Source organism: Micropterus salmoides, unplaced genomic scaffold, assembly GCF_014851395.1.
Source record: "Micropterus salmoides isolate LMB-PRFRI ecotype aquatic unplaced genomic scaffold, ASM1485139v1 Ms_hic_scaffold_10, whole genome shotgun sequence".
Lineage (NCBI taxonomy): Eukaryota > Metazoa > Chordata > Actinopteri > Centrarchiformes > Centrarchidae > Micropterus > Micropterus salmoides.
Genome location: NW_024040041.1, coordinates 8,825,421 through 8,851,338, shown reverse-complemented (window position 1 = coordinate 8,851,338; position 25,918 = coordinate 8,825,421). Strand labels below are relative to the sequence as shown.

Sequence of the window (25,918 nt, the reverse complement as noted above, 5' to 3'; positions counted from 1 at the left end):
AATCTGAAGCTGTATATGCGAACCAGCGTGAAGTCTATATTGAAACAATAAATTACATGCGTCCTGCTTCCTCACACTCCCAGTGGCGCAGAAGCTCTGCCACCTACTTGGAATGAATGTTATGGAGTTTACCAGAGCTATCCTCACACCGAGGATCAAAGTGGGACGAGACTATGTACAGAAGGCACAGACCAAAGAACAGGTAACGTGCAATCGAACTCTTTGTGTTATGTTTGCATTGTATACATTTTTTTTAAAACATCAAACCTGGAAAAGTTGAATTCCAGTTTTTATATCTGCCTTTCTGTCTTTCTGTTTATAGTACACCTCAGTTTTGCTAACTCATGGGTGATAGGATATGTTTAAACATCTTCCTAATGGCTTGTCCTTACTGTAACCTATGGTCTGATGTCATGCCACGATAAAACAGCACCACAAAATTTCTATTGTTATATTTGCATTCATGACTCAGTGGGCTGTGTATTATTAATAGTGTGTTTCATGGTTACTGTCCGTGGTCCTGCGCGCTCTTTGTGTTTTCCTCAGGCTGACTTTGCTGTTGAAGCCCTGGCCAAGGCAACGTATGAGCGGCTGTTCCGCTGGCTGGTCCACCGCATTAATAAGGCCCTGGACAGGACCAAACGCCAGGGGGCGTCGTTCATCGGCATCCTGGATATTGCTGGCTTTGAGATCTTTGAGGTGCTGATTGTGATGCTTTAATACTAAAAAACTAAATTGCACAAAACATAAACTAACTTCTACACATTGTAGTTGTGTTCCTTTACACATGGATTAAACAGAATCCAATTATACAGATTGTCTGATTGTTTGAAATGTTTTATTAGTTTAATCAAGTAATACTAACAAACTTGACTTCTGCTTCCTTTCAGCTGAACTCATTTGAGCAGATGTGTATCAACTACACCAATGAGAAGCTGCAGCAGCTCTTCAACCACACCATGTTCATCCTGGAGCAGGAGGAGTACCAGAGGGAGGGCATCGAGTGGAGCTTCATCGACTTCGGCCTGGACCTGCAGCCCTGCATCGACCTCATTGAGAGGCCGGTCAGTGGTCCCCACTTGTGCGTGTGACTGCATGCGTCTGCTTATGAATACATGTGTTAAACACATTCTGTCTCCACAGACTAACCCCCCTGGTATCCTCGCTCTGCTGGATGAGGAGTGCTGGTTTCCCAAAGCCACCGACAAGACCTTTATAGACAAAGTGCTCCAGGAGCAGGGCACACACACCAAGTTTCAGAAGCCACGTCAGCTCAAGGACAAAGCTGACTTCTGCATCATTCACTATGCAGGGAAGGTATGTATTTCAGGCCCATTAAGTGGTCTTGCATTCTGGCTGCTCTCTTGGGAATGGCAGCTGGTTGGACGTACTACTTAAGTATGCCACTACTCTGAAAAGACAGCTCAAAAAAAAAAGACACTAAAAAAATTAAATATGTGTTTATTCATGGATGAATATCCATGTTCTGTTTTCCTCATGTAACAACTCTGCTTCTGACCTGTTTTGAAGCCTTTCCAGGAGGCACAGACTTTGCTCCTCTGAAGGCGCCGTTAACCAGGTCATTGCCTGAAAACAATAGTCCAGTTGTCGTACTGCTGCTGTAAGAAACCCACATCTGGTTCACATTGGTGTAAGATTGAGCCTTTGGTTGCCTGGCAGTTACATAACGGAAGTTTTCAACTTTCACCTTTGTGTGGTGGTCTGCCATCTGTAAAGAGAAAATGATACCCAGCAACATTCCAGAGAGGACGCTTGTCAGTTGCAGCATGAAAACTGATATCATCCCCAAAGTGATAGTTTATTTTGGTTTACCTGTCTCTTTTTCCTGTCTGACGTGCATATGAACAAAGTGAAGAGCATCGGCGTCAATCGTGTCTAAACATCGGTCCTGAGCCTTACCATGACAAACAGGAAGAAATCTCTGATTCAACCCGATGATAAGCCTCCAGTATTCAAAACTGGAGCCAGCATTAAATTTGAACTTCATCAAATAAATCCTGCATGGCAGAATGATACTGAAGAGGAAAATAAGTGCAAACACTGTGAGTTTGCTTTTCCAGAATTCTGATGAAACCCATATGGAGATATTACATTCCTCATCTCAGGTTGCTGACTGTGTCAATTGCTTATTAAATTCTGCTCTACTCCAACAATCTTCGTAGTACGTTAGACGTTTGAAAAACACATTACAAGTAAAATTCATTATAACGTTACAGAGACTAATCCCATCAACACAGTATGTTCCAGTAAGACCTGACTGCGGTGTCAGTCAAATATAATGTGCAAATAATATAAAGTCTTTATTTTAACAGTTCTTATTATGTCAGTATTGTGTATCATTGATTGATGGGAATTTTGGAACTTTCTACCACTAATTGTGTGGTCCCACAAAGCACATACAGCACATCTGGTATTGCCTGTAAGATAAAACAACTGTGTGGCATTTGAAAACACTATAAGAGCCAAATCTAGCTGTCACTGAAGACTTACTTCACATTCTGTTGTAGACAGGAGAAGCAACATAGCAATTATTTAGAGACTGGAAGCCAGTCCTTTTAAAAGTGTAGTTTTGCTTTTATGCTGTCAACATATATAACAGTATATGAAAGGACTGGATGACATGTAGCAAAATTCATGAATTGTATTGTATTTTATCTAATGCTGAGTTGCTTTTTCGCTGTTGGGATGTCAAACCAGCCAAATTATTGTAGAAGTGTGTGGCCATTGTTGGTATGTACAGTACATTACACCTTAACCAGTTTGGGTGCAGGCCGCTACCTTAAAATTATTTTGATAATCTGTTATGATAAAGAAATGCTGAGCACTAAAATAACACTGAGGGTTTACTTTTGTAATTCAGGTGGACTATAAAGCTGATGAATGGCTCATGAAGAATATGGATCCCCTGAATGACAATGTGGCCACGCTGCTTCACCAGTCAACTGACAAGTTTGTGGCTGAACTCTGGAAAGACGGTGAGTCTCTTAACAAGTTCTTTTGCTGTGTAAAAGCTCATCAAGTGCTTAATTGTACAAAGTGTATTGAATTTAATCTGCTGTTTAAATAAACCTGCAATTATTCATATCAGTCCAGAAGGATGTTACACACCATATCTATTGTGGAGTGAACCAATGAGAGACAAAAAGAAAATCTTTTAAAAGCATTTTCATCCTCTCTTTTGGGTTTTTAGCCATGGCTCTATGGATGGCAATGTCAGTCAGTTGGTTGTTCCAAGTATTGGATAGCTTGCCATGACATTTGGTCAAGATGTTCATGTTCCCCTCAGGATGAACTGTAACAAATGTGGTGATGCTTATCATCCAGGACCATCATCGAATCACAAATCAGTGTGCAAAACTAATGACATTTCCGTCAGCCTCAGCTGTACTTTGTATTTAATGCTAATTAGCAAATGTTAGAATGCCAACACGCTAAACTACATGATGAACATGACAAATATTATACATGCCAAACAGCATGTTAGCATGCTGACATTAGCATTTAGCTCAAAGCACAACTGTGTATAAATTCAGCCTTTAAAGAGGCACAAGCATGGCTGTAAATGTATTATTGTAAACAACTGCATCTCCTGTCTGAGTTTCATTCAGCAGTGAGCTTTTTGGTTTCTCTAATGTGGGATAAGTGTTGCCAGCAAAAACATTAAGTATAATCGAGGTAAACCACATCCAGGACTCTTCTCTCAGAGGTGAAGGACAGATTTATTGCTAATCCTGTATTTTCTCCCACAGCTCAGCTCACTCACTTAATATTCAGATGGCAACCATAGGCTTCAATATCATTATTTATTTACTGGAATCACATCTCAGATCAAATCAAATGGAAAGCAAAATGGTTATATAACACTTTCTGGACTAATCTTTCTCCTGATTAATGTTCAGCTGTGATAACCCAACATTAGCTTTGAATAATAACAAGGCTTTGATAATAAGCATGTACTGTAATATTAGAGTGCATGAACTGACTTTTACTCTTCAGTCCTCTTCTTTAACAGCCAATCAATGCTTCTGAAAGTGTGTATGTTTGTGAGTGTATGAATGGTGGGTGTGTGTGTGTTTGCATGCCTACTTTTTTTCTTTCTCTCACTCTCCTGTCTTCTTTCTCTGTCCGTGTCTCTGTTGCTGTAGACATTCAGACGTTTCAGAGAGCCTCTTTCTATGACAATGTGTCTGGGCTCCATGAAGCTCCAGGTGAATGATAGTAATACTTAACCGTGCACCAGCGGCTTCTCCTCATCATCTACACTTGAGGGATCATTGGTTCCCTGTCCTGTCCTGGCTGCTGTGTGCGCCCCTCAAAAAACTCCCATCTGGCTTTGCATGGCTGTACTCCTTTTGTATTTAAAACTCTGACGCTAAAACATTTCATTCTTCCATGAATGCTGGTGCCACTATAGTTATTCCAACAACTATTGCTTGAATGATAAGCCAGGTAAGGCCTTTATTTTTGTAATCATGCCAATAATGACATTTTGTTGAGTTCACACAACTGATACAATTATTATTGAACATTTGCCTGGTCAGATGATGACTTTTGAAACCTTTAAGGCCGTGGTACGTTTTTATTTACTAAAAGGGCTACAGTAATGAAATTGGATTAGTGGGATGCCATGCTTAGTGATGGTGTCACTACACCTAAAAAGGGCAAATATCCCCTATCCACTCAATAGATATATAGTTTATGTAAAGCTGCTGTGATTTGCAGCCACTGAGTCCACTAATACAGTTTGATTAAAATATTATTATCCCAGTGATTATACAATCTATCTTATTGCGTTCAACAGGCTTAACCATGAGTGCAGCAGATGGAAAGAAATCTCAGTGTCCAAATAAATTTTGAGGGATTGGATCCAGGTGGATCTGTATAATCTGAGACATATAGTACAGAGATGGGGGGCCTGTAAAGGAAGAAGTTTCAAGGTTCCCTGTGGAGTTTATGACCTCTGGTAACGCTATGGAGCTGCCTTTTTTTCCTTTTTTGTGAAAGGGTGGTCTACTGAACCGCCAAGACGCCCCTAAAGCAGGAAGTTTGATTGTGCATTGATTCAGTTTTCATTTACATGGATATATGTACATGTACCTGTTATTTAATACATTTGCTCTAAGTTTATTTGGGTGTTACAGAAGCAAGTTACAGGATGGGAAGTTAAAGAGTAAAGCAGATAAATAAACAAATACACACAATAGAAATCCAAGCAGCAAAAAATATTAAAAAAAGAAACATACAACATTGTGATCTTTTATCACACAAAAAAAAAGAATAAATCCTGCTCAGTTGCACACTTTAACCCTTACTGGCAACAGTTCCTGATGAATATCCCCATTGAATGTAAATACCAATAAAATATTCAATAAAGTAATTTTGTTGGCTTTACTCTTTTCTACATTCATGTATATAGCATCATAATGTACTCTACACATAAACACATTTATTAGTAAAACCAGCATTACTAAAGTCACGTCAGTTACCTATGTATCCCTGCATTAACACAGTTGTCTTTCTCTTTCTCTTCATCTCATTTTTCACCAGTCGACCGAATTGTGGGTCTGGACCAGGTTGCAGGCATGAATGAGACAGCGTTTGGTGCCGCCTACAAGACCAAGAAGGGCATGTTCCGCACCGTGGGACAGCTGTACAAGGAGCAGTTATCTAAACTGATGGCCACACTAAGGAACACCAATCCCAACTTTGTGCGCTGCATCATCCCGAACCACGAGAAAAGGGTGAGTTTTAATAAGATGGTCACAGTGACCGTCTGTATCAGCTGGCCTGAGATCTGCTTAACTAAATCTGCTGACCTAATGAGGCTAGAGTTTATATTTACTGTACATTATTATTTATACATTATGTGGGATTTTATAAAGACTCATGTATGCGACAGTTGATCCTGGGGGTAGTTTTTGATGCACTTTTAGTGACCACAAATAATGGCAAGAATCCCAAATAAACCCAAATTTAAAAAACTTCAAGTAAAGAAAATGTATACAGAACCTTTACCCATACATCAAAATCTTATTTTTTCTTCTGCCTCTTTCCCCAGGCTGGTAAACTGGATCCCCATCTGGTTCTGGACCAGCTGAGGTGTAATGGTGTGCTGGAGGGGATCCGTATCTGCAGACAGGGCTTCCCCAACCGCATCGTCTTCCAGGAGTTCAGACAGAGGTAATGTTGTAATGTCAGCTTAACAAGTCTGATACAGGAAATCATGATATACATTTTATAAAATAAAAGTACATTGTTAAGTTAAGGGGTGGCGATGGCGCAATGGATAAGACTATGCTTTTGGTGTGAGAGACCTGGGTTCAATCCCCCACTGTGACCCATCCACCATTGTGTCCTTGAGCAAGACACTTAACCCCTAGTTGCTCCAGAGGCGTGCGACCTCTGACAATTGTAAGTCGCTGTGGATAAAAGTGTCAGCTAAATGAGTCTGTATACATAACATAATTGTCATACATAGATAATAAATTATATTTTTGCAAGGAGTCTGAGTATATCTCACACCCTTTCCACGTAATCTGACATGATATAAGGCTTACGTATATGACCGGAACCCACCACTATATTTTTGCAACCTGTTAATAAAAGAGATCTGATGTCATCCTTCCCTTTTTTTTATTTATTACATTTTAGCCAGTATGGAGCTGCAATTTAACACTGTCCTAGTGACCCTCCGTCCGAATGCACTTCCATCATAATGCACTTATTTCTTTGCTCCGTGTACAGGTATGAGATCCTCACTCCTAACGCCATTCCCAAGGGCTTCATGGATGGCAAGCAGGCGTGTGAGAGAATGGTAAGGACATGGACTTAGTTTAGAACAAATTAAATCATTTCGACTGCTGCCTCAGAGCGCACAAGGCTCACATTTGAAACAAGGGTCTTGTATTCAAGATAAAATGATAAGACAATTGCATGACATAATCAAAAAGTTATTCATTTGAGACAGTCTAAATAAAGAATTAAGAAGATGAACAAAAGTAAGAGCTAAGGAGTTTTTTCCTTCGGTTACCTCCAGTTGCCCTTTGCCCTTTCAACATCTTTTCCTGTCTTTGGCAGATTCAAGCTCTGGAGCTGGACGGCAATCTGTTTCGTATCGGCCAAAGTAAGATCTTCTTCAGGGCCGGTGTTCTGGCCCACTTGGAGGAAGAGAGGGACCTGAAGATCACTGACATCATCATTTACTTCCAGGCCGTCTGTCGGGGATATCTGGCACGCAAGTAAGGGCTGCTCTACCGCTGCTGTCTGCGTTCGAGATCCACTACGCAGACATTTCTATATATTTGATCACAAGAAAGTAGAGTTTTCTTTTGTTTCACTGAGTCTTTGTTCTCTTGCTGTAATGCTTCAGAGCCTTTGCTAAGAAGCAGCAGCAGCTCAGTGCTCTGAAGGTTCTCCAGAGAAACTGCGCTGCCTACCTGAAGCTGCGTCACTGGCAGTGGTGGAGACTCTTTACCAAGGTGTGTGCCTGGACCATGTGTTTGCCTCTGGATGGTACTCATCTCCTAGTAACTGGTCAGATTTATGAGTAGAGATCATACCTGTGAAGCTTTTCTGTCCATCTGTACCTGCAGGTTAAGCCTCTGCTGCAGGTAACCAGGCAGGAGGAAGAGATGCAGGCCAAAGATGAAGAGCTGGTCAAGGTGAAGGAGAAGCAGACCAAGGTGGAGGGTGAGCTGGTAGAAATGGAGAGGAAACACCAGCAGGTCAGTTACAAACACAGCAATACTCAGCGGCATTAGTCCCATATTATATATATATATACTGTATATACATATCTGTTTATCTGTATTTGAACAATTGAAGGTTTTTGTGTTATTTGTGTGTAGTTAATGGAGGAGAAGAATATCCTAGCAGAGCAGCTGCAGGCAGAGACAGAGCTGTTCGCAGAGGCTGAGGAGATGAGAGCTCGCCTGGCGTCCAAAAAGCAAGAGCTGGAGGAGATCCTTCATGACCTGGAGTCCAGGCTGGAGGAAGAAGAGGAGAGGACCCAGAGCCTGCAGAACGAGAAGAAGAAGATGCAGACCCATATCCAGGTGTGTCCTAGGAGATGTGGAATTACTATCAAAATTACTGGTTAACGAAAAACAGATTTTGCACCCTCGGAAATGTATGTAAAAAATCTTTCTATTTTAAAAAGTTAAATAACACAAATATGTTAATTGTGTTTGTTGCTATGGCTAAATACTTGTGTGTGTAGGACCTGGAAGAACAGTTGGATGAGGAGGAGGCTGGCCGGCAGAAGCTTCAGCTGGAGAAAGTGACAGCTGAGGCCAAAATGAAGAAATATGAAGAGGACATTTTGCTACTAGAAGACCAGAACTCCAAGTTCCACAAGGTGAGCTAGAGAAGGCTATGATGGTCTACATTCGAGTTAAGTTGGGTATGAATGAAAAGAGTCATTGTGTCAAAATGTGAAGGTTAGTTTTAGAAATGGAGGGTCTTGCAGTTCTCCTTTACTGCACTGCATAATAAGATAAAGTTGTAGATCACCAAAATATGTCGATGCTGAGTTGAGAAGCTAGCTGTGCGCTAACCTGCCTGTATCTCTTTCCTTTAGGAAAAGAAGCTGTTGGAGGACAGAATCAATGAGATGACCTCAATGTTAGCTGAAGAGGAAGAAAAGGCCAAGAACCTCAGCAAAGTCAAGAACAAGCAGGAGATGATGATGGCCGACCTGGAGGGTAAAGGAGTAAAGTGAAATACAGAATGTGTAGAATAGTAAAGTGGTATACTTAATCTGTCGAAGTTTTAGAATGAATCTACAACGCAAAGACATTTCTTAATAAACCATCCGATCCTCTTCTTTTCTAATTTAGAGAGACTGAAGAAGGAGGAGAAGACTCGTCAGGAGCTAGAGAAGGCGAAGAGGAAGCTGGATGGGGAGACGTCAGACTTCCAGGACCAGATATCCGAGCTACAGGCCCAGATCGAGGAGCTGAAAGTTCAGCTGAGCAAGAAGGAGGAGGAGCAGCAGATGATGCAGGCTAGGTAATAGATACTGGGATCACCATAGAGGAGAATGGAAACAGCACTGAGCTAAATGTGGATGTTGGAGCTGTAATATTGAGTCAGTGGGATTATGCTTCAGTCTGATCTAAGTGCAACATAGCTTTTCAGAACGCTCATCTCACTAAACACAAGATACATTCACACCTGGGGTTTTATATGCCACATTTTATTGAACTGATTACACTCCAAAGTGTACAGCAGTGATCTTATCATCCAAAAAATAGCCTCTGAGCTTTTAATGTTTGTTGTGCTCCCCTATTACATGCTGCCTGCATTTATTCACTGATTCTCACTGCACTGGAATTTGTTTACGATGTGTGACTATTGCTGGTGTGCGTGTAATTTGTGTGGTATTTGTAAGTGTGAGACCATGCTAATAAGTGCCTTTTACAGCAGACGGCTACTTTAAGAGTGTCCAAAACTGTAGGCTTCAACTGCTTTATGAAACAGTGACTCTGCTGCCTCCCAGTGGAGTCTTTACCAAACAGTTCACTTTATGTTTTTAAGCAGTATATAATTAAAAGATAATAATAAATAAGATTTTCAGCACCATTTTGCACTTGGACATAATTAGTGCAAATAAGCATTATTAAGCATAATTCATATTTCTGACATGTGTAAAGTGAATGAAATTGTTTTTTAGTAAATAATAAAATAACTCAGGTGCATCTTAATTTTGCGGAAAACTGCAGCGAGGGTCTTGGTTTTGTTTTCCAAAGTCGTACCAGCACAGTCGTACCAGCACAGTCACAATATTGTGCCCACACTTTTGTTGCGTGTTCGTCATTGTTCTCAACGGTTAACAGGGGTGAAGACGAGGTCAGCCATAAGAACAACGCTCTGAAGCAGGTGAGGGAGCTGCAGGCCCAGCTGTCTGAGCTGCAGGAGGACCTTGAGTCAGAGAAACAGGCCAGGAACAAGGCAGAGAAACTAAAGAGGGACCTGAGTGAAGAGCTTGAAGCCCTTAAGACTGAACTGGAGGACACCCTTGATACAACCGCTGCCCAGCAGGAACTTAGGTACTTCTGTACTGCATTTTACTTTTCTTTATTTTTATATTTAGATCATAGACAGTGGGGTGTTTAGCCGGTGATATTATTGTTGTAGGACCAAGCGTGAACAGGAGGTTGCAGAGCTGAAGAAGACCATTGAGGAGGAGACTAAAAACCACGAATCACAGATCCAGGAGATGCGACAGAGGCATAGTACTGTCTTGGAAGAGCTGTCTGAACAGCTGGAACAGGCCAAGAGGGTAACATACAATCACAATCTTATTTCACAGGATTATCAAATCCACCAAAAAGAAAGGGACATAACTTCTGACTACACACTAATGTTTGTTGTTAATTATGTCTAGTTCAAGGCCAACCTGGAGAAGACCAAGCAGAGCCAGGAGACTGCCAACAAGGAGCTGGCCAGCGAGGTCAAGATCCTGCAGCAGGCGAAGACAGAGTCTGAACACAAGAGGAAGAAACTGGAGGCTCAGCTGCAGGAATCCATGGCCAGGGTCACTGAGGGAGAGCGGGCCAAGGGAGAACTGTCTGAACGCACACACAAACTGCAGGTGAGGGGCAGAGATTTTTGATTCAATACAGTGGAATCAGTTTTTTCAAAAATGGTTTTAGTTGGATTAATATTTAGTTTTTCCTCAAAATAGGGATAATTCCTGGATTTTTAGGTTGGAAAGTATGAGTAAAAATAAACAATACAAAACAATAATGACCATTAAAAAAATATTCCCAGAAAATACAGTAATTTGTTTCTGCCAATATAACAGTTCTTGTAATAAAGAACCAAAATAAAATGTCTTCTTTAATGCAAACCAAATCCCCATTACTGCATATGTTTAAAATGTTTTACATATACATTTGACTTACATTGACAACCATGTTGTTACCTTGGTACATCTCCATACAGACGGAGTTGGAAAATGTGTCTTCCCTGCTGGAAGATTCAGAGAGGAAGGGTATCAAGATGGCCAAAGACATCGCTGGACTAGACAGTCAGCTGCTAGACACACAGGTGGCATACAGAATGAATCATCAATCCACACAGTGAATGCATCCTTTCTATTAAACTTACTGGACACATACTGATTTTCCTTTAGGAGCTGCTCCAGGAGGAGACACGTCAGAAACTAAACCTCAGCAGTCGCATACGCCAGCTGGAGGAGGAGAAGAACACTCTGCAGGAGCAGCAGGAGGAGGATGAAGAGGCTCGAAAGAATCTCGAGAAACAGATGTTGGCCCTACAAGCTCAGGTAGGACTTGTGCTCTCTTGTGAATTAAATATTTGAATGTTAAAATTTTTGTTGATTTTTTATTCTGAATTATGCTTATTTTGTTTTTGTTTTTTGTTTGTTTGTTTTTTGTTTGAAGCTGATAGAGAGCAAGAAGAAACTAGAAGATGATGTTGGAACAATAGAGGGTCTGGAGGAGACAAAGAAGAAGCTGCAGAAGGACCTGGAACTGGCCAGCCAGCGTCTGGAAGAGAAGACCATCGGCTTTGAAAAGATGGAGAAGACAAAGACTCGTCTGCAGCAGGAGCTGGATGATCTGACAGTTGACTTGGATCACCAGAGACAGATCGTCTCCAACCTGGAGAAGAAACAGAAGAAGTTTGACCAGGTGAGAACGCACGTTATTGGGCATATTTCTTCTGGAAAACACCTTTGGATGGAGTGAGTTTGAAACTCTTAGATTGTTATGCTTTGGTTTTACAGTTTAGATATTTATTTTGTCAATCACTGCAATACCATTCTTACAAATTACAAATATAATTTTTATTAAATGCTGAATCCTCCTCCTTTCTAGATGTTGGCTGAGGAGAAGAGCATCTCGGCCCGTTACGCTGAAGAGCGAGACCGTGCCGAAGCTGAGGCCAGGGAGAAGGAGACCAAAGCTCTCTCTATGACCAGAGCTTTGGACGAGGCGCTGGAGGCCAAAGAGGAGCTGGAGAGGATAAACAAGCAGCTTCGTGCTGAAATGGAAGATCTGATGAGCTCCAAGGATGACGTGGGCAAGAACGTGAGTGTTAGGATCAATAAAGCACATGCGATTTGCTCAGATTATTGAGCAGTAGTCTCACCAATCATCCTGTGTTTATCTCCTCCTCTGTCAGGTCCATGAGCTGGAGAAGTCCAAGCGCACTCTGGAGCAGCAGCTGGAGGAGATGAAGACTCAGCTGGAGGAGCTGGAGGACGAGCTGCAGGCCACAGAGGACGCCAAGCTGCGCCTGGAGGTCAACATGCAGGCCATGAAGGCCCAGTATGAGAGAGACCTTCAGGGCCGGGACGACCAGAACGATGAGAAGAAGAGAGCTCTGGTGAAGCAGGTGCAGAATAGCACACAACATTACATAACAGCAGTTTAACAGCAGTTAAATCCCACCCCGCTAACGACTTGTCCCCCCCCCCCCCCAGGTGCGAGAGATGGAGGCAGAGTTGGAGGATGAGAGGAAGCAGAGAGGTTTGGCTGTAGCTGCTAAAAAGAAGCTGGAGATGGATCTGAAGGATATAGAGGGTCACATAGAAGGAGCTAACAAGGCTCGAGACGAAGCCATCAAACAGCTGCGCAAGTTACAGGTACGGATTTGATACTAATGTTTGAATCAGTCATTTCAGTACAACAGTAAGCAGCCATTCACAGCAAAATCTGTTCTCCTTCAGGCCCAAATGAAGGACTACCAGCGGGAGTTGGAAGACGCGCGAGCTTCTAGAGATGATATTTTCGCTTTATCCAAGGAAAATGAGAAGAAACTCAAGAGCCTGGAGGCTGAGATTGTCCAGCTACACGAGGTACAGGACAGTGGGGTGGTGCTGGTTTCCATTTTGTGATGTTGGCTGTGTTACATGGTAGGCAGTGCGCACAGTTAGGGTTGGCAGGTTGGTGGGTTTTTGTATTTACTGTGTACTCATGATAAAGCATTGAACGGTCCCTCTCGACATTGATGACGATGACAACCTGTGTTTCACCTTTGACCGTTCTCTGCAGGACCTGGCAGCATCTGAGCGGGGCCGGCGCCACGCAGAGCAGGAACGGGATGAGCTGCAAGATGAAATCTCAAACAGCACCTCTGGAAAGTAAGTAGTTACCCACTTGACAAAACACAGTATCCGTCATGCATCTCCTTGTTTATATTGTCTTGTAACCTGCAGACAAATGGGGATTTTTATGTCAGGACACATCTCTTGTACTGACCTTTCTTGGACTATTTTTTCAAGGAATCCACAGCTATTTGCTTTCCAGGCAGGCTTTTTTAAACATTTATTGTTACCGTTTTTGGTCATTGAGATAATTCAGGTACAGAAAATAGAAAAAAAGCCATAATAATAACAATAACAGTGGTAAAAACTAAACACAAGATAAGAAAAAGAAGAAGAAGTAACGTTAGTAGTATTAGTAGTCATCTGGCTAGTATGTGGACAAATGGAGGACCACATTTTTATAACATATTATTTAGCACAAGAGCCACTAGATGCCACTAAAACCAACACACTGAACCTTTAAAGAACTTTTACTTGAGGTCACCAACGACTCAGAATAATCGTTTGGAAGTAGAAGTAGTTTGGGTTTTAACTTTTTTACAAATAACTTGACTAACCAAATCAAAAACTTTCTTCCAAGGGGAGATTGTATTTGGAAACTCCCACCTGCAGTGAAGCGAAGAGCCCCTTTGCAGTTAACATTCAATGCATGTTTGTGGACTTTTAGCTGGTGCATAAAGTATGTGTTTGGTCCTCTTTATCGAGAGAGAGGTGGTGAACGTAGTGTATGGCATCCTGACTTTGACCTTTGTGTGTCAGATCTGCACTGATGGATGAGAAGAGAAGGCTGGAGGCTCGCATTGCCCAACTAGAGGAGGAGCTGGAAGAGGAGCAGGGTAACATGGAGCTGCTCAACGACCGCTTCAGAAAGACAAATATGCAGGTGTGGTGTGATATTGGAACAGTGCTGTGAGAGCAAATTTAATGATCATCCCTATTTTCATCAGATTAACATTACATCTAAAGATTTATAAGAAATATTAATTAGCCTGTGCAAAATTATAAATTAAATGAATGTCGCACATATTAATAGGATTTCAAAATCTTAACCCCACCTTGCACGATTCCCTTTTCACACTACCCCCTCCCCTCTGTCCGGCACGCAGGTGGACACCCTGACTACAGAGTTGAGTGCGGAGCGCAGCACGGCCCAGAAGAGCGAAAATGCTCGCCAGCAATTGGAACGTCAAAACAAGGAGCTGCGGGCCAAGCTGGGCGAGTTGGAGGGTTCTGTGAAGAGCCGGTTCAAGGCCTCCATCACTGCCCTGGAGGCCAAGATTGCACAGCTGGAGGAACAGCTGGAGCAGGAGGCCAAGTGAGAATTCAATGCCCTCTACTCTTTTCAGTTCAACAACTGAATCTATGCTAAAAAATGAGATCAAAATTGAGTTATGGGTTTACCCGTGACTTTAAATCTTACTTTGCTTGTCTAAACTTCACTTGTTCTCCACTGAAGGGAGCGAGCAGCAGCCAACAAGATTGTGAGAAGGACCGAGAAGAAGCTGAAAGAAATCTGCATGCAAGTGGAGGATGAGCGTCGCCATGCCGACCAGTTTAAAGAACAGGTATGTCCGACACTGTTGACTTTAACGCTGCTGTGATTGGAACTGTTCAGCCCCACGCTGGTGTTAAAGGAGATCAGTCACAGTGTTTTGAGCTTTGTCAGCGGCTCTCTGGTCGTCCTTCTCTCTCACTTACCCACTTGGACATTTAAGCTCTAATAATAGGTGTCCATTATTATATCTTACACAAACCTACTTCACTATTCTACAATCCAGATCAGAAACCAACCCTGCTGTCCCAAAATGCTGGCTTTTGAACATCTCGCACTGTTTTGCGATATTTTTTTTTCCTTTGCGTGTGCGTGTGTGTGTGTGTGTGTGTGTGTGTAGGTTGAAAAGGGTAACTCTCGTATGAAGCAGCTGAAGCGTCAGCTGGAGGAAGCGGAAGAGGAGGCCACAAGGGCCAACGCATCCCGCCGAAAATTGCAGCGAGAGCTGGATGACGCCACCGAGGCCAGCGAGGGTCTGAGCCGCGAGGTTCACACACTCAAGAACCGCCTCAGGTAGAAGAAGACATCATCTGCTATCTGCCGTTAACAATTTAGCATTTTGTTTTATTTTATGATGTTTGTGATTATGACCAAAGAAAGCATTCTTTATTTATGCCTATTTCCTTAACATTTTGGTGCTGAGGTATTTCAGTATATCATATAATGGCAAAAAAGCTATGTAGGTAACCTAAAGGCTAACACTGGGAAAAGCACCGAATTGACATAGTCTGTCGCTTACAGCAGCTGTTAAATAGGCAGCAACCACAGTTATATACACCTCTCAGACAGGTGTTTTCACTTTCATTAGCCTTTTTGTGTCAAGACTGTGTTTGATTGGCATCTCTCTGACCCTCTCATTAGTTATGCTGCATCGAAGTTTGATGACCTCATGTACACTGCTCAAAAAAATAAAGGGAACACTAAAATAACACATCCTAGATCTGAATGAATGAAATAATCTCATTAAATACTCCTTTCTTTACATAGTTGAATGTGCTGACAACACAATCACACAAAAATGATCAATGGAAATCAAATTCACACTCAAAATCAAAGTGGAAAATCACACTACAGGCCGATCCAGCTTTGATGTCATGCCCTTAAAACAAGTCAAAATGAGGCTCAGTAGTGTGTGTGGCCTCCACGTGCCTGTTTGACCTCCCTACAACGCCTGGGCTCCTGATGAGGTGGCGGATGGTCTCCTGAGGGATCTCCTCCCAGACCTGGACTAAAGCATGGCGTTGGTGGATGGAGCGAGACATGATGTCCCAGATGAGCAGATTGGATTCAGGTCTGGGGAACGGGCGGGCCAGTCCATAGCATCAATGCCTTCCTCTTCCAGGAACTGCTGACACACTCCAGCCACATGAGGTCTAGCATTGTGTTGCATTAGGAGGAACCCAGGGCCAACCGCACCAGCATGTAGTCTCATAAGGGGTCTGAGGATCTCATCTCGGTACCTAATGGCAGTCAGGCTACCTCTGGTGAGCACATGGAGGGCTGTGCAGCCCCCCAAAGAAATGCCGCCCTACACCATTACTGACCCACCGCCAAACCGGTCATGCTGGAGGATGTTGTAGGAAGCAGAGCGTTCTCCACAGTGTCTCCAGACTCTGTCACATGTGCTCAATGTGAACCTGCTTTCATCTGTGAAGAGCACAGGGCACCAGTGGCAAATTTGCCAATCTTGGTGTTCTCTGGCAAATGCCAAACGTCCTGCACGGTGTTGGGCTGTAAACACAACCCCCACCTGTGGATGTCGGGAGCTCATACCACCCTCATGGAGTCTGTTTCTGACCGTTTGAGCAGACACATGCACATTTGTGGCCTGCTGGAGGTCATTTTGCAGTGGCAGTGCTCCTCCTGCTCCTCCTTGCACAAAGGCGGAGGTAGCGGTCCTGCTGCTGGGTTGTTGTCCTCCTACGGCCTCCTCCACGTCTCCTGATGTACTGGCCTGTCTCCTGGTAGCGCCTCCATGCTCTGGACACTACGCTGACAGACACAGCAAACCTTCTTGCCACAGCTCGCATTGATGTGCCATCCTGGATGAGCTGCACTACCTGAGCCACTTGTGTGGGTTGTAGACTCCGTCTCATGCTACCACTAGAGTGAAAGCACCGCCAGCATTCAAAAGTGACCAACACATCAGCCAGGAAGCATAGGAACTGAGAAGTGGTCTGTGGTCACCACCTGCAGAACCACTCCTTTACTGGGGGTGTCTTGCTAATTGCCTATAATTTCCACCTGTTGTCTATTCCATTTGCACAACAGCATGTGAAATTGATTGTGAATCAGTGTTGCTTCCTAAGTGGACAATTTGATTTCACAGGAGTGTGATTGGCTTGGAGTTACAGTGTGTTGTTTAAGTGTTCCCTTTATTTTTTTGAGCAGTGTAATTCTAGCCTTTAAAGAATTACGTATCCCAAATTAGCCACATCTGAAATCACTCAAACCCAAAATAATCTGGGATGCTTTTAAGGAAAACACTAGAGGACTGATAATTTCCTTCTCAGAAAAAGAATTAATTAGATTATCAGTAAGAAACTGAAAAGTTATTTACCGACCTGCAAAACACATCTGGTTTGTTTAATGAGTTTTTCCAGGTACATGCAACTTTATCACGTTTATTCTAAACCTTTGATTTACATTCATTTGGACAGCAGAGCATTTTAGAGGAAATTCAGTTTAACTCATAAATAAGTTAAAAAATAATAAATAAATAAAGAGGTATGGTTCACAGAATCCTGCAGAAATCCTACTCTATAGACGCTTTGTTGTTGCAATCTAGAATAAATTATATTAATTTAAAATGGAGGGAACATTTAATGAGAGATATTGCCTATTATTATTACTGCCAATGAACATTTGTGTTTAAGCCAATATAAAATTATATACAGAAGAGAGACAGTTAATAAATAAAATAAAATATATTTTTAAATGTGGCGTTGCAGATTCATTGTTCCATGCGGTGTGGGATTGTAGCAAAATTCAAAAGATTTGGTCCAATAAAGAACATTGGTTTTGGGTGTGAAACTGAAATTTAATCCAACCATTTGCATATTTAAGGTATGTTACAGTATTAAAGATAATGTGTTGTTATTTAACATGGAAAAAACAATAGTCACATTTCATTAATTCAGTAGGGAATCATATGGGGGGGAAATAATACAAGCATTGAGTACATAAAAAAGTGTCCTTTATACGTAAACCTGGTTTATATGTTCTGTCCTTTGCTGGTTTTTGTTGTTTATTATTTTCTGTTAGAAAGTAAGACAGGTGGCCAAAAATGCCGCCTAGTATACAACGAATGAGCGGTCAGCCGACATTATTTACACATTTACATTTACACAACGCTAATTGACAATGATGTGGTGACCTGTGGCTGATTACCTGACATCACTACTCCATAAATTGTTTGTTACATGAGATTTTATATGAGTAATTTGTTAATACTTAGTTTGTTAGAGACCTGAGCAGCAGCATTTTACCTTTGAATACCTTCATTTTATCACCACTCCCCTTCCTCCTGCAGGCGCGGCGGCCCAATCAGCTTCTCCTCTGGTCGCTCAGGCAGACGTCAGCTTCAGGTGGAGGGAACTTCCTTGGACCTCCTGTCCGACGACGAGCCGGAAAACAAGATCACCGACAACAATGCCAACGAGACACCGATGCCCCAGCCGGAGTAGAAGAGGAAAAATAAACCTTAACTATTGCTCTCCCATCTATGTATCACCTCTCAGCCCCAACAGAGATACTTAGGCCTTGAATACCTCCGGCACCATGTCTGGACAAATCTACTCTCTCCAAACACGCACCATGATCTAAACAGGAAAAGCCCAGATTCCCGATCTTACGTCTGAACCCTAAACCTTAGCAGATACCAGCAGTTAGACCAACGCTCTCTTTCCCACCCCAGGAAGCACTACTCTGCCTTACCCCTCCTTGTTGAGCTTCAGGGCTGTATAATACCAACTTCCATCATGCGTTGAGCACTACTTCAGTAACCTGAATGGGAGATAAGCTTTTCTTAAACTGCATATGTGCATATTTTGTGAAAATGCCCCCCTAATCCGTTAGAAATACTTTGAGCTTCTGACTTGAGTTCTGCTCATAATTCAGTGAGTTAAAATGTGTCTGGATGACAATTATCCTCTGTTGGACCAGTATTCAAATGCTTCCAAATGCTAAAATAATGGCATTGCAATATTTGAAAGGAACAAATTGTGATGAAAGTAAACAACCTTCCCACTTTATTTTTCCATCAGTCTACAATATACAACATGTCCATCCTATGAACTAGTTTAGTTATATTAGTTGAACTGTAACTAAATCATATTTTACCAGTCCTCTGCTAGGATTGTTTGCTTGCATATAAATATAGAGATGTGACTGTAAGCTGCCTTCTCGCCTCTGTGCTACAAAACGTTGCTCTTTTATGAGCACTGGTTTCTCACATGTTTGACAGTAGGTCAGTGTTGACTTGTAATTATTTGGTGTGAGCGCTGAAAGCAGCAATCACGCATGTGCTTCTGCTTACTTATTCTGTGCCTTTTTTCGCTCACTCAGTACTCAAAAAAAAAAAAAACATTCATGCCACACATGCTGTTCATATATTGAACCATGCCTGATTTCAGAAAGGTATTTTCATAGAATATTCATAGATTTGCATTATGTAATGAGATATTAGTGGGAAGCTGATTTTCTTTGATTTGTATGTCCTCCTACAACTTTTATGTTACCACAATGACTGATATGTTGAACCGTGCGGGGATTCTTTGTAGATGGGTGCTATGACCTTTCTTATTGATAACTTTTATACTTTTTGAGTCATTACAATTTAAAAACAATCCAATAGACATCAATTGTATTTATATCTCTGCTATTGTAAACAGTACATACTCCATTCATATGTCAAAATGCTCAGTATTGCACATTGATCAACTGTACCTATGCTCATTACCCTGACATGTACAGTTGATGACTTATTAGGAGCTATATAATACATTAAAGTCTATGGAGCCCAATTCACTCACATTGTATTTATACAAAGGCTGAGGATTGCACAGTGGTCAGTTGTGCACTGGTCCATAATGATGCATATTTTCTGAGTTAACAGCCATCACATTAGTAATGTTGTCCATTTTAAAACTTTGGCAGAAAAAAATGCCAATCAGCATCACACGCATTTTCTTACAGTTAAAACAATATTTTGGACACTTCACCAAAGACTGGGGAGATAGAAGAATCCAACTGGAGACACTGAGCCTTTATGGTGTGTCTCTGCGAGCCACCAGCACCCCACTGCTTCAGGAAATGCTTCTTCCATTCTCAGGTTGCTCCTTCTGCTGCTTCTTCCGCCTGCTTCTCCAGATGTCACCCTGTTCAGGAGCAGATAGGTCAGATATTTATGCCACAGTGCTGGCAGAGCAGTTTGACTATTTGCTCAGTTTGCATGTGAAAGGGGCTAAATAAAATGCACAGCCAAAAATTCCACTGAACTAAATTCATATTATGGACAGCAGTGGTGGAAAGTAACCAAGTACTTTACTAAAGTACTGTTACTAAAGTACAAATAATTTTCAGCTACATACTTAAAATATTGGAGTTTTTATTTCATAATATTTATTTAACAGCTGTAGTTACTCTTAAGATTTTAAATTATAAAACATGTAAATGTATAAATTGCAATTACTTGTATATAATAAACCAAAATATTATTATATAAATCTATATATTATATTAGATAATATTATATAGATTAAACCTGTGGTTCCCAACATTTTTGGCATGTGACAAATAGCAGCATCAGAATGGGGCCCCTCCTTACATTTCCAATGTGAGCTGTTAGGAAGAGACATATTGTCTTTAGACTTCACAGGTGGTTTAATTTAAATAACTGTGTGAGAAACAAAGAGGTAAAGGTAACTAACGTTTCACCAAACAGCAAAGTCAAAGACAAGTAAAAAAAAATTGAGAACATGTTCCTGTAGCAGGACTTTGATTTTTCTTCTTCGCTTCCTCCCCTATTAATCCTCTCAGGACTCCTCAGATTCATCTAGTGACACAAGTTGGTGAACCCTAAACTTTGTACAAATTAGTAAAAAAATAAAATAGCTCCACTTCCACCAATAAGAACAATTTGAGACCAGTCTCTGGGCCATTTCTCCTGCAGAACAAGTAGGCTAATTTTATTATTGATACTTTTAGTATTTTTTTTTCTGATAATACTTCTGTACTTGTCAAAGGGTACACACTTTTAAATCAAGGACGTTTAATAGGAATCGCGTGTTTTTACATTTTTGTATTGGTACTTTCACTTAATTAAAGGATCTCAGTGGCCTGTTTAATATCAAAAGCATGTGATTGTTTCTAATTCTAAGATCATAACACCAACTGAAGACAAAGCAGCTGGACCAATCTGGGCCAGAGAGTCAAAAGAACTGAATCAAAGACCGGTTTTATTTGTAATATGATTAGGCCTACTGGTTGTTTTGTCCAAAACACGCAGCTAATTAAACGCGCTATACGCGCTGTGTGTCAGACAGGAGACGAAGTGTCGGTAATGCGCCGAGTTGTGGAAACAACTTCTGTAATCCTTCATCATGTGACTCATAGTAATAATCACTTCATAATGAAGAGAGACGTGTGTGGTGGTGACACAGAGGCTAAGAAGGACAGCTGGCCAGTCCACAAAACCTCACCAACAAACCTTAGGTAAGTGTGACCGTAGCCTCGCTGCTGTGAAGGGGAAGGTGCCATCAAAAGGCGGCTCGGTGGCGTTTGTTTTCAGGATTAACTTGTGTGCTTTAATTGTTTTATTTAATTGCGTTGGAAAGTAAGGATGAGTAGTTAATACACAGGGGCACGTTGTATATGTAGCCTACTACATTATTTGTTGAAATGTGGTTTAACAATGAACTTTTTAGTGGCACACACAACTGCTGCTGTGCCTCCCTGTGAACACGCGTCGGGAACCTGCTATAAATAGGCCGGAGGTGGTGGTTCACAGAAAAGCATTTGTTATTATCTGCCAGCTCGTTTAACAGACAAAAAACAAACTGCCGCAATGGACACAGTTAATTGTAGGGTTCGGTAAATTGCCCTACACAGTTGTGACCTTCATTCATTCATTGACATCAAATATTCAAATGCAAATTAGCTGGTGAATCACAGCCGGCAAAGCTGTCCCATAAATACGGGCACAAACCATCCTGTTGTCCTCGCAGGACCTGACAGAGGTGATCCTGCTGAGGGGCAGAGAAGGAGACGAGAGACGCGTTCGAGGTGAACAGAGAGTGAAATCGTATGATGTCCGTTGTTGGCGCGCAGCCTTTCATCAAACCAATGCAGCCAACACCCTCTGTTTCGCCCGGTATCCAAAGGAGACACACGCTTCCCGCAAGCGAAGTCCGACCGCTCAACACGCAAGATGCCATAAGCGTCTTTGAAATCGAACGAGAAGGTAAGTGGTCCCTAAGCAGTTGTTTTTTTTTATTATTAAAAGAAGCATTACATGGCTGGATGGCTTTGCGTAAAACCATGGCATCGACAGATCTAATTCCCTTTTTGTTTTAAATTTAGCCACTGGTCGGACATTATTTAATTTAGCTTTTAAAGAGACTGTTTTAAAGTTTATTTAAAAGTTTAAACTTTTTTGTTTTGTTTTGTTTATTGGGCAATTAGCACCGCCTTTAGTGTGCGTAAAAGTAGTGCCAAGCGATTTTGCACACGGCTATTCTCATTCTCTCTCTCTCTCTCTATCTCTATCTTCCTCTCTCCCTCTCTCTCTCTCTCTCAGCATTTATCTCTGTGTCAGGTGAGTGTCCCCTCCACCTGGATGAGGTGCGTCACTTCCTCACACTGTGCCCAGAACTGTCCATGGGCTGGTTTGAGGAGGGCCGGCTGGTGGCTTTCATCATCGGCTCTCTCTGGGACCAGGACAGACTCACTACAGTAAGACATCATGCATCTTTCCAAAATATGATTTACAAGTATATGTATACATGTATGAATGAGGTCAGAATTTATGATCTCTAACTCTTTGCTCCAGGACGCACTGACTCTCCACAAGCCCTGCGGCTCCACTGTCCACATCCACATCCTCGCTGTCCATCGCACCTTCAGACAGCAGGGCAAAGGTCCCATACTGATGTGGCGCTACCTGCAGTATCTGCGCTGCCTGCCCAACGTGCGCCGAGCAGTGCTGATGTGCGAAGACGTCCTCATTCCCTTCTACCGCAAGTCAGGCTTCAAGGTGCTGGGGCGCTGTAGCATCACCGTGGCCAACCTGACCTTCACAGAGATGTGGTACCCCATTAGCGGCCACGCGTACATGCGGCGCAACAGTGAAGCAATCCGTTTCCCTCAGCATCCCTTGACTCTGCCACTGGCAAAGACTGATGAACACGTTGACGTATGACATGGTGATTCGTTTTTGTCCCTGAGATGAGATATCTGCACAGGTTGTCTTTAACTTAAAATCAGTGTTGTAGGTCTTTGTAGGACATGTCAGGGTTTCAGATTTCAGTGGCTGCAGATGACATGGCATTTTTGTTCTAATCTCACGCTGAAGCTCTTCAATTTATCTTGTATTTATCTTGAATGTACTAAACTGTTATGTGATGTATTATATGTAATCAAGTTCACATTATGAGGCACTATCCTGTGTTTATCACTCACCTGTGAGAGGAGTAGATTAGTGTGTTGAACTGTAAAGATGCCGTGTTGCATTTGGATTTGTGGCTGAACAGTAAGATGTTGCCTGCGTAGCACCTTTCTTGGGCTTCCCACAACTACGAATTGACGTCAGTCACCAGGCTTTAGCAGCTCAAACGCAGCACCTCCAGCTCTATTAGGGGGCTTTAGCTGTTGAAAACGTCGGTGGATTTAGAAGGGGATCCACTCATCGGTTTGTCAGCAGATCCAATGACCTTACTTAAACCTGTACACCTACTGTAGATTTTGTTTAGATGGAAGTTTGTGAAGCTAGTCGTTGTATTGTGATGTGTTGTTTCATGTTTGTGTCTGTTCAAGTATCACAATTTCAATAAAATGTTTTATATTGTTTTTTAAGATGAAAAGGTTATGTTTTCAAATTTTTTTTATCACAAGCTGACACAAAGTCTTGTACTGATTGACAAGTTGATGTCTTGAATGCATCAGTATCGCTTTTATACATAATGAGAGGTTCCTAGCCTCCCTGTAGTATAATGTCACTGTCTTTATCTTTATCTTCAACTGTAACTATCTAATAACTGAACCTTGTGAGACTCAGGTCAGCCAGTGGGAAGCCTTATGCCTGTGAACAGAGCTTAAATCCATGACACAGTCACAGACTCATATCTAATCCACTAACGTGCCAGGGTGAGCAGCTCCCTCCCCTCTGAAGGACAAACTCGGCACTTAGTAATCACCTCAAAAATTAGCACACAGTGAGCAGAGTTAGGGAAAAATGTTTGATGCAAATACTGTAGTATATAATTTTACCAACAGCTAATATATACCATGGGTACCAAGGGCCAAAAGCAAGAAGCTTTTGACACAGCACAGTACAGGTGCTGGTCATATAATTAGAATATCATTAAAAAGTTGATTTATTTCAGTAATTCCAGTCAAAAAAAATCCCAAATTTAGTATCTCTGAAAATTAGAATATTACTTAAGACCAATACAAAAAAAGGATTTTTAGAAGTGTTGGCCAACAGAAAAGTATGAACATGAAAAGTATGAGCATGTACAGCACTCCTAGGGCTCCTTTTACCTGAATTACTGCAGCAATGCGGCGTGGCATGGAGTCGATCAGTCTGTGGCACTGCTCAGGCGTTATGAGAGCCCAGGTTGCTCTGATAGTTGCCTTCAGCTCTTCTGCATTGTTGGGTCTGGCGTATCGCATCTTCCTCTTTACCATACCCCATAGATTTTCTATAGGGTTATGGTCAGGCGAGTTTGCTGGCCAATTAAGAACAGGGATCCCATGGTCCTTAAACCAGGTACTGGTAGCTTTGGCACTGTGTGCAGGTGCCAAGTCCTGTTGGAAAATGAAATCTGCATCTCCATAAAGTTGGTCAGCAGCAGGAAGCACGACATGCTCTAAAACTTCCTGGTAGACGACTGCGTTGACCTTGGACCTCAGAAAACACAGTGGACCAACACCAGCAGATGACATGGCACCCCAAACCATCACTGACTGTGGAAACTTTACACTGGACTTCAAGCAACGTGGATTCTGTGCCTCTCCTCTCTTCCTCCAGACTCTGGGACCTTGATTTCCAAAGGAAATGCAAAATTTACTTTCATCAGAGAACATAACTTTGGACCACTCAGCAGCAGTCCAGTCCTTTTTGTCTTTAGCCCAGGCGAGACGCTTCTGACGCTGTGTCTTGTTAAAGAGTGGCTTGACACAAGGAATGCGACAGCTGAAACCCATGTCTTGCATACATCTGTGCGTGGTGGTTCTTGAAGCACTGACTCCAGCTGCAGTCCACTCTTTGTGAATCTCCCCCACATTTTTGAATGGGTTTTGTTTCACAATCCTCTCCAGGGTGCGGTTATCCCTATTGCTTGTACACTTTTTTCTACCACATCTTTTCCTTCCCTTCACCTCTCTATTAATGTGCTTGGACACAGAGCTCTGTGAACAGCCAGCCTCTTTAGCAATGACATTTTGTGTCTTGCCCTCCTTGAACAAGGTGTCAATGGTCGTCTTTTGGACAGCTGTCAAGTCAGCAGTCTTCCCCATGATTGTGTAGCCTACAGAACTAGACTGAGAGACCATTTAAAGGCCTTTGCAGGTGTTATGAGTTAATTAGCTGATTGGTGTGTGGCACCAGGTGTCTTCAATATTGAACCTTTTCAAAATATTCTAATTTTCTGAGATACTGATTTTGGGGTTTTCATTAGTTGTCAGTTATAATCATCAAAATTAAAAGGAATGAAATATATCAGTCTGAGTTTCACTTTTTGAATGGAATTACTGAAATAAATCAACATTTCGATGATATTCTAATTATATGACCAGCACCTGTATGTAGCCTACCAAGTGACAGTGAAAGTCTCCATTGAAACTCAGATTAAAGATGAAAGTGAAAAATCACTGACTAGAGCTGTCACCACGGGGGTCTCCTGAAATGTGAGGACCTCATGACACAACCAAACATCTGCTGTCAGGCAATGGTCACAGGGCAGGATATTGATCAAGGTTGTTTTGGCCTTGGCACATAATAACAAGTTGACAGTTGATCACCTCTGTAATATGCAGAAAAGGCCCACATC

General features: G+C 42.0%; 2 protein-coding genes across 5 annotated transcripts in view; both read left to right on the top strand.

Annotated features, from left to right (window-relative positions):
* The window catches only part of LOC119883918 (myosin-10), a 61,153-nt gene extending 41,481 nt beyond the window's left edge, over window positions 1-19,672 (top strand). For 2 of the 4 annotated variants that reach the window (XM_038694417.1, XM_038694423.1), the window contains 31 exons: window positions 84-202; window positions 547-699; window positions 891-1,064; window positions 1,144-1,317; window positions 2,882-2,996; window positions 5,569-5,762; window positions 6,080-6,201; window positions 6,766-6,835; window positions 7,099-7,259; window positions 7,391-7,499; window positions 7,614-7,745; window positions 7,869-8,075; window positions 8,240-8,377; window positions 8,600-8,723; window positions 8,859-9,030; window positions 9,858-10,070; window positions 10,159-10,303; window positions 10,409-10,615; window positions 10,969-11,073; window positions 11,159-11,311; window positions 11,430-11,678; window positions 11,865-12,077; window positions 12,172-12,384; window positions 12,473-12,634; window positions 12,719-12,847; window positions 13,044-13,132; window positions 13,856-13,979; window positions 14,203-14,411; window positions 14,553-14,661; window positions 14,989-15,161; window positions 18,181-18,334. In XM_038694417.1, coding sequence (XP_038550345.1) covers window positions 84-202; window positions 547-699; window positions 891-1,064; window positions 1,144-1,317; window positions 2,882-2,996; window positions 5,569-5,762; window positions 6,080-6,201; window positions 6,766-6,835; window positions 7,099-7,259; window positions 7,391-7,499; window positions 7,614-7,745; window positions 7,869-8,075; window positions 8,240-8,377; window positions 8,600-8,723; window positions 8,859-9,030; window positions 9,858-10,070; window positions 10,159-10,303; window positions 10,409-10,615; window positions 10,969-11,073; window positions 11,159-11,311; window positions 11,430-11,678; window positions 11,865-12,077; window positions 12,172-12,384; window positions 12,473-12,634; window positions 12,719-12,847; window positions 13,044-13,132; window positions 13,856-13,979; window positions 14,203-14,411; window positions 14,553-14,661; window positions 14,989-15,161; window positions 18,181-18,334 — 4,811 coding nt within the window. Of the gene's footprint in view, window positions 1-83; window positions 203-546; window positions 700-890; window positions 1,065-1,143; window positions 1,318-2,881; window positions 2,997-5,568; window positions 5,763-6,079; window positions 6,202-6,765; window positions 6,836-7,098; window positions 7,260-7,390; window positions 7,500-7,613; window positions 7,746-7,868; window positions 8,076-8,239; window positions 8,378-8,599; window positions 8,724-8,858; window positions 9,031-9,857; window positions 10,071-10,158; window positions 10,304-10,408; window positions 10,616-10,968; window positions 11,074-11,158; window positions 11,312-11,429; window positions 11,679-11,864; window positions 12,078-12,171; window positions 12,385-12,472; window positions 12,635-12,718; window positions 12,848-13,043; window positions 13,133-13,855; window positions 13,980-14,202; window positions 14,412-14,552; window positions 14,662-14,988; window positions 15,166-18,180 lie in introns of those variants that run through there. The other 2 variants (XM_038694419.1, XM_038694430.1) reach the window with 2 other exon arrangements.
* A 1,740-nt stretch (window positions 19,673-21,412) lies between these two features.
* Window positions 21,413-23,693, top strand: LOC119883952 (serotonin N-acetyltransferase-like). Its single transcript, XM_038694442.1, has 3 exons — window positions 21,413-22,110; window positions 22,447-22,601; window positions 22,699-23,693. The coding sequence occupies exons 1-3, from the start codon at window positions 21,954-21,956 to the stop codon at window positions 23,065-23,067; spliced, it is 681 nt and encodes a 226-aa protein (XP_038550370.1). The 5' UTR covers window positions 21,413-21,953; the 3' UTR covers window positions 23,068-23,693.
* Window positions 23,694-25,918: the final 2,225 nt, after the last annotated feature.

Excerpts from the sequence above, each read along its gene's own strand:
- LOC119883952 (XM_038694442.1), top strand. The coding sequence starts at position 21,954 with ATGATGTCCGTTGTTGGCGCGCAGCCTTTCATCAAACCAATGCAGCCA. Across the intron at positions 22,111-22,446 it reads CTTTGAAATCGAACGAGAAG|CATTTATCTCTGTGTCAGGT; the intron begins GTAAGTGGTCCC and ends TCTCTCTCTCAG. Across the intron at positions 22,602-22,698 it reads ACCAGGACAGACTCACTACA|GACGCACTGACTCTCCACAA; the intron begins GTAAGACATCAT and ends TCTTTGCTCCAG.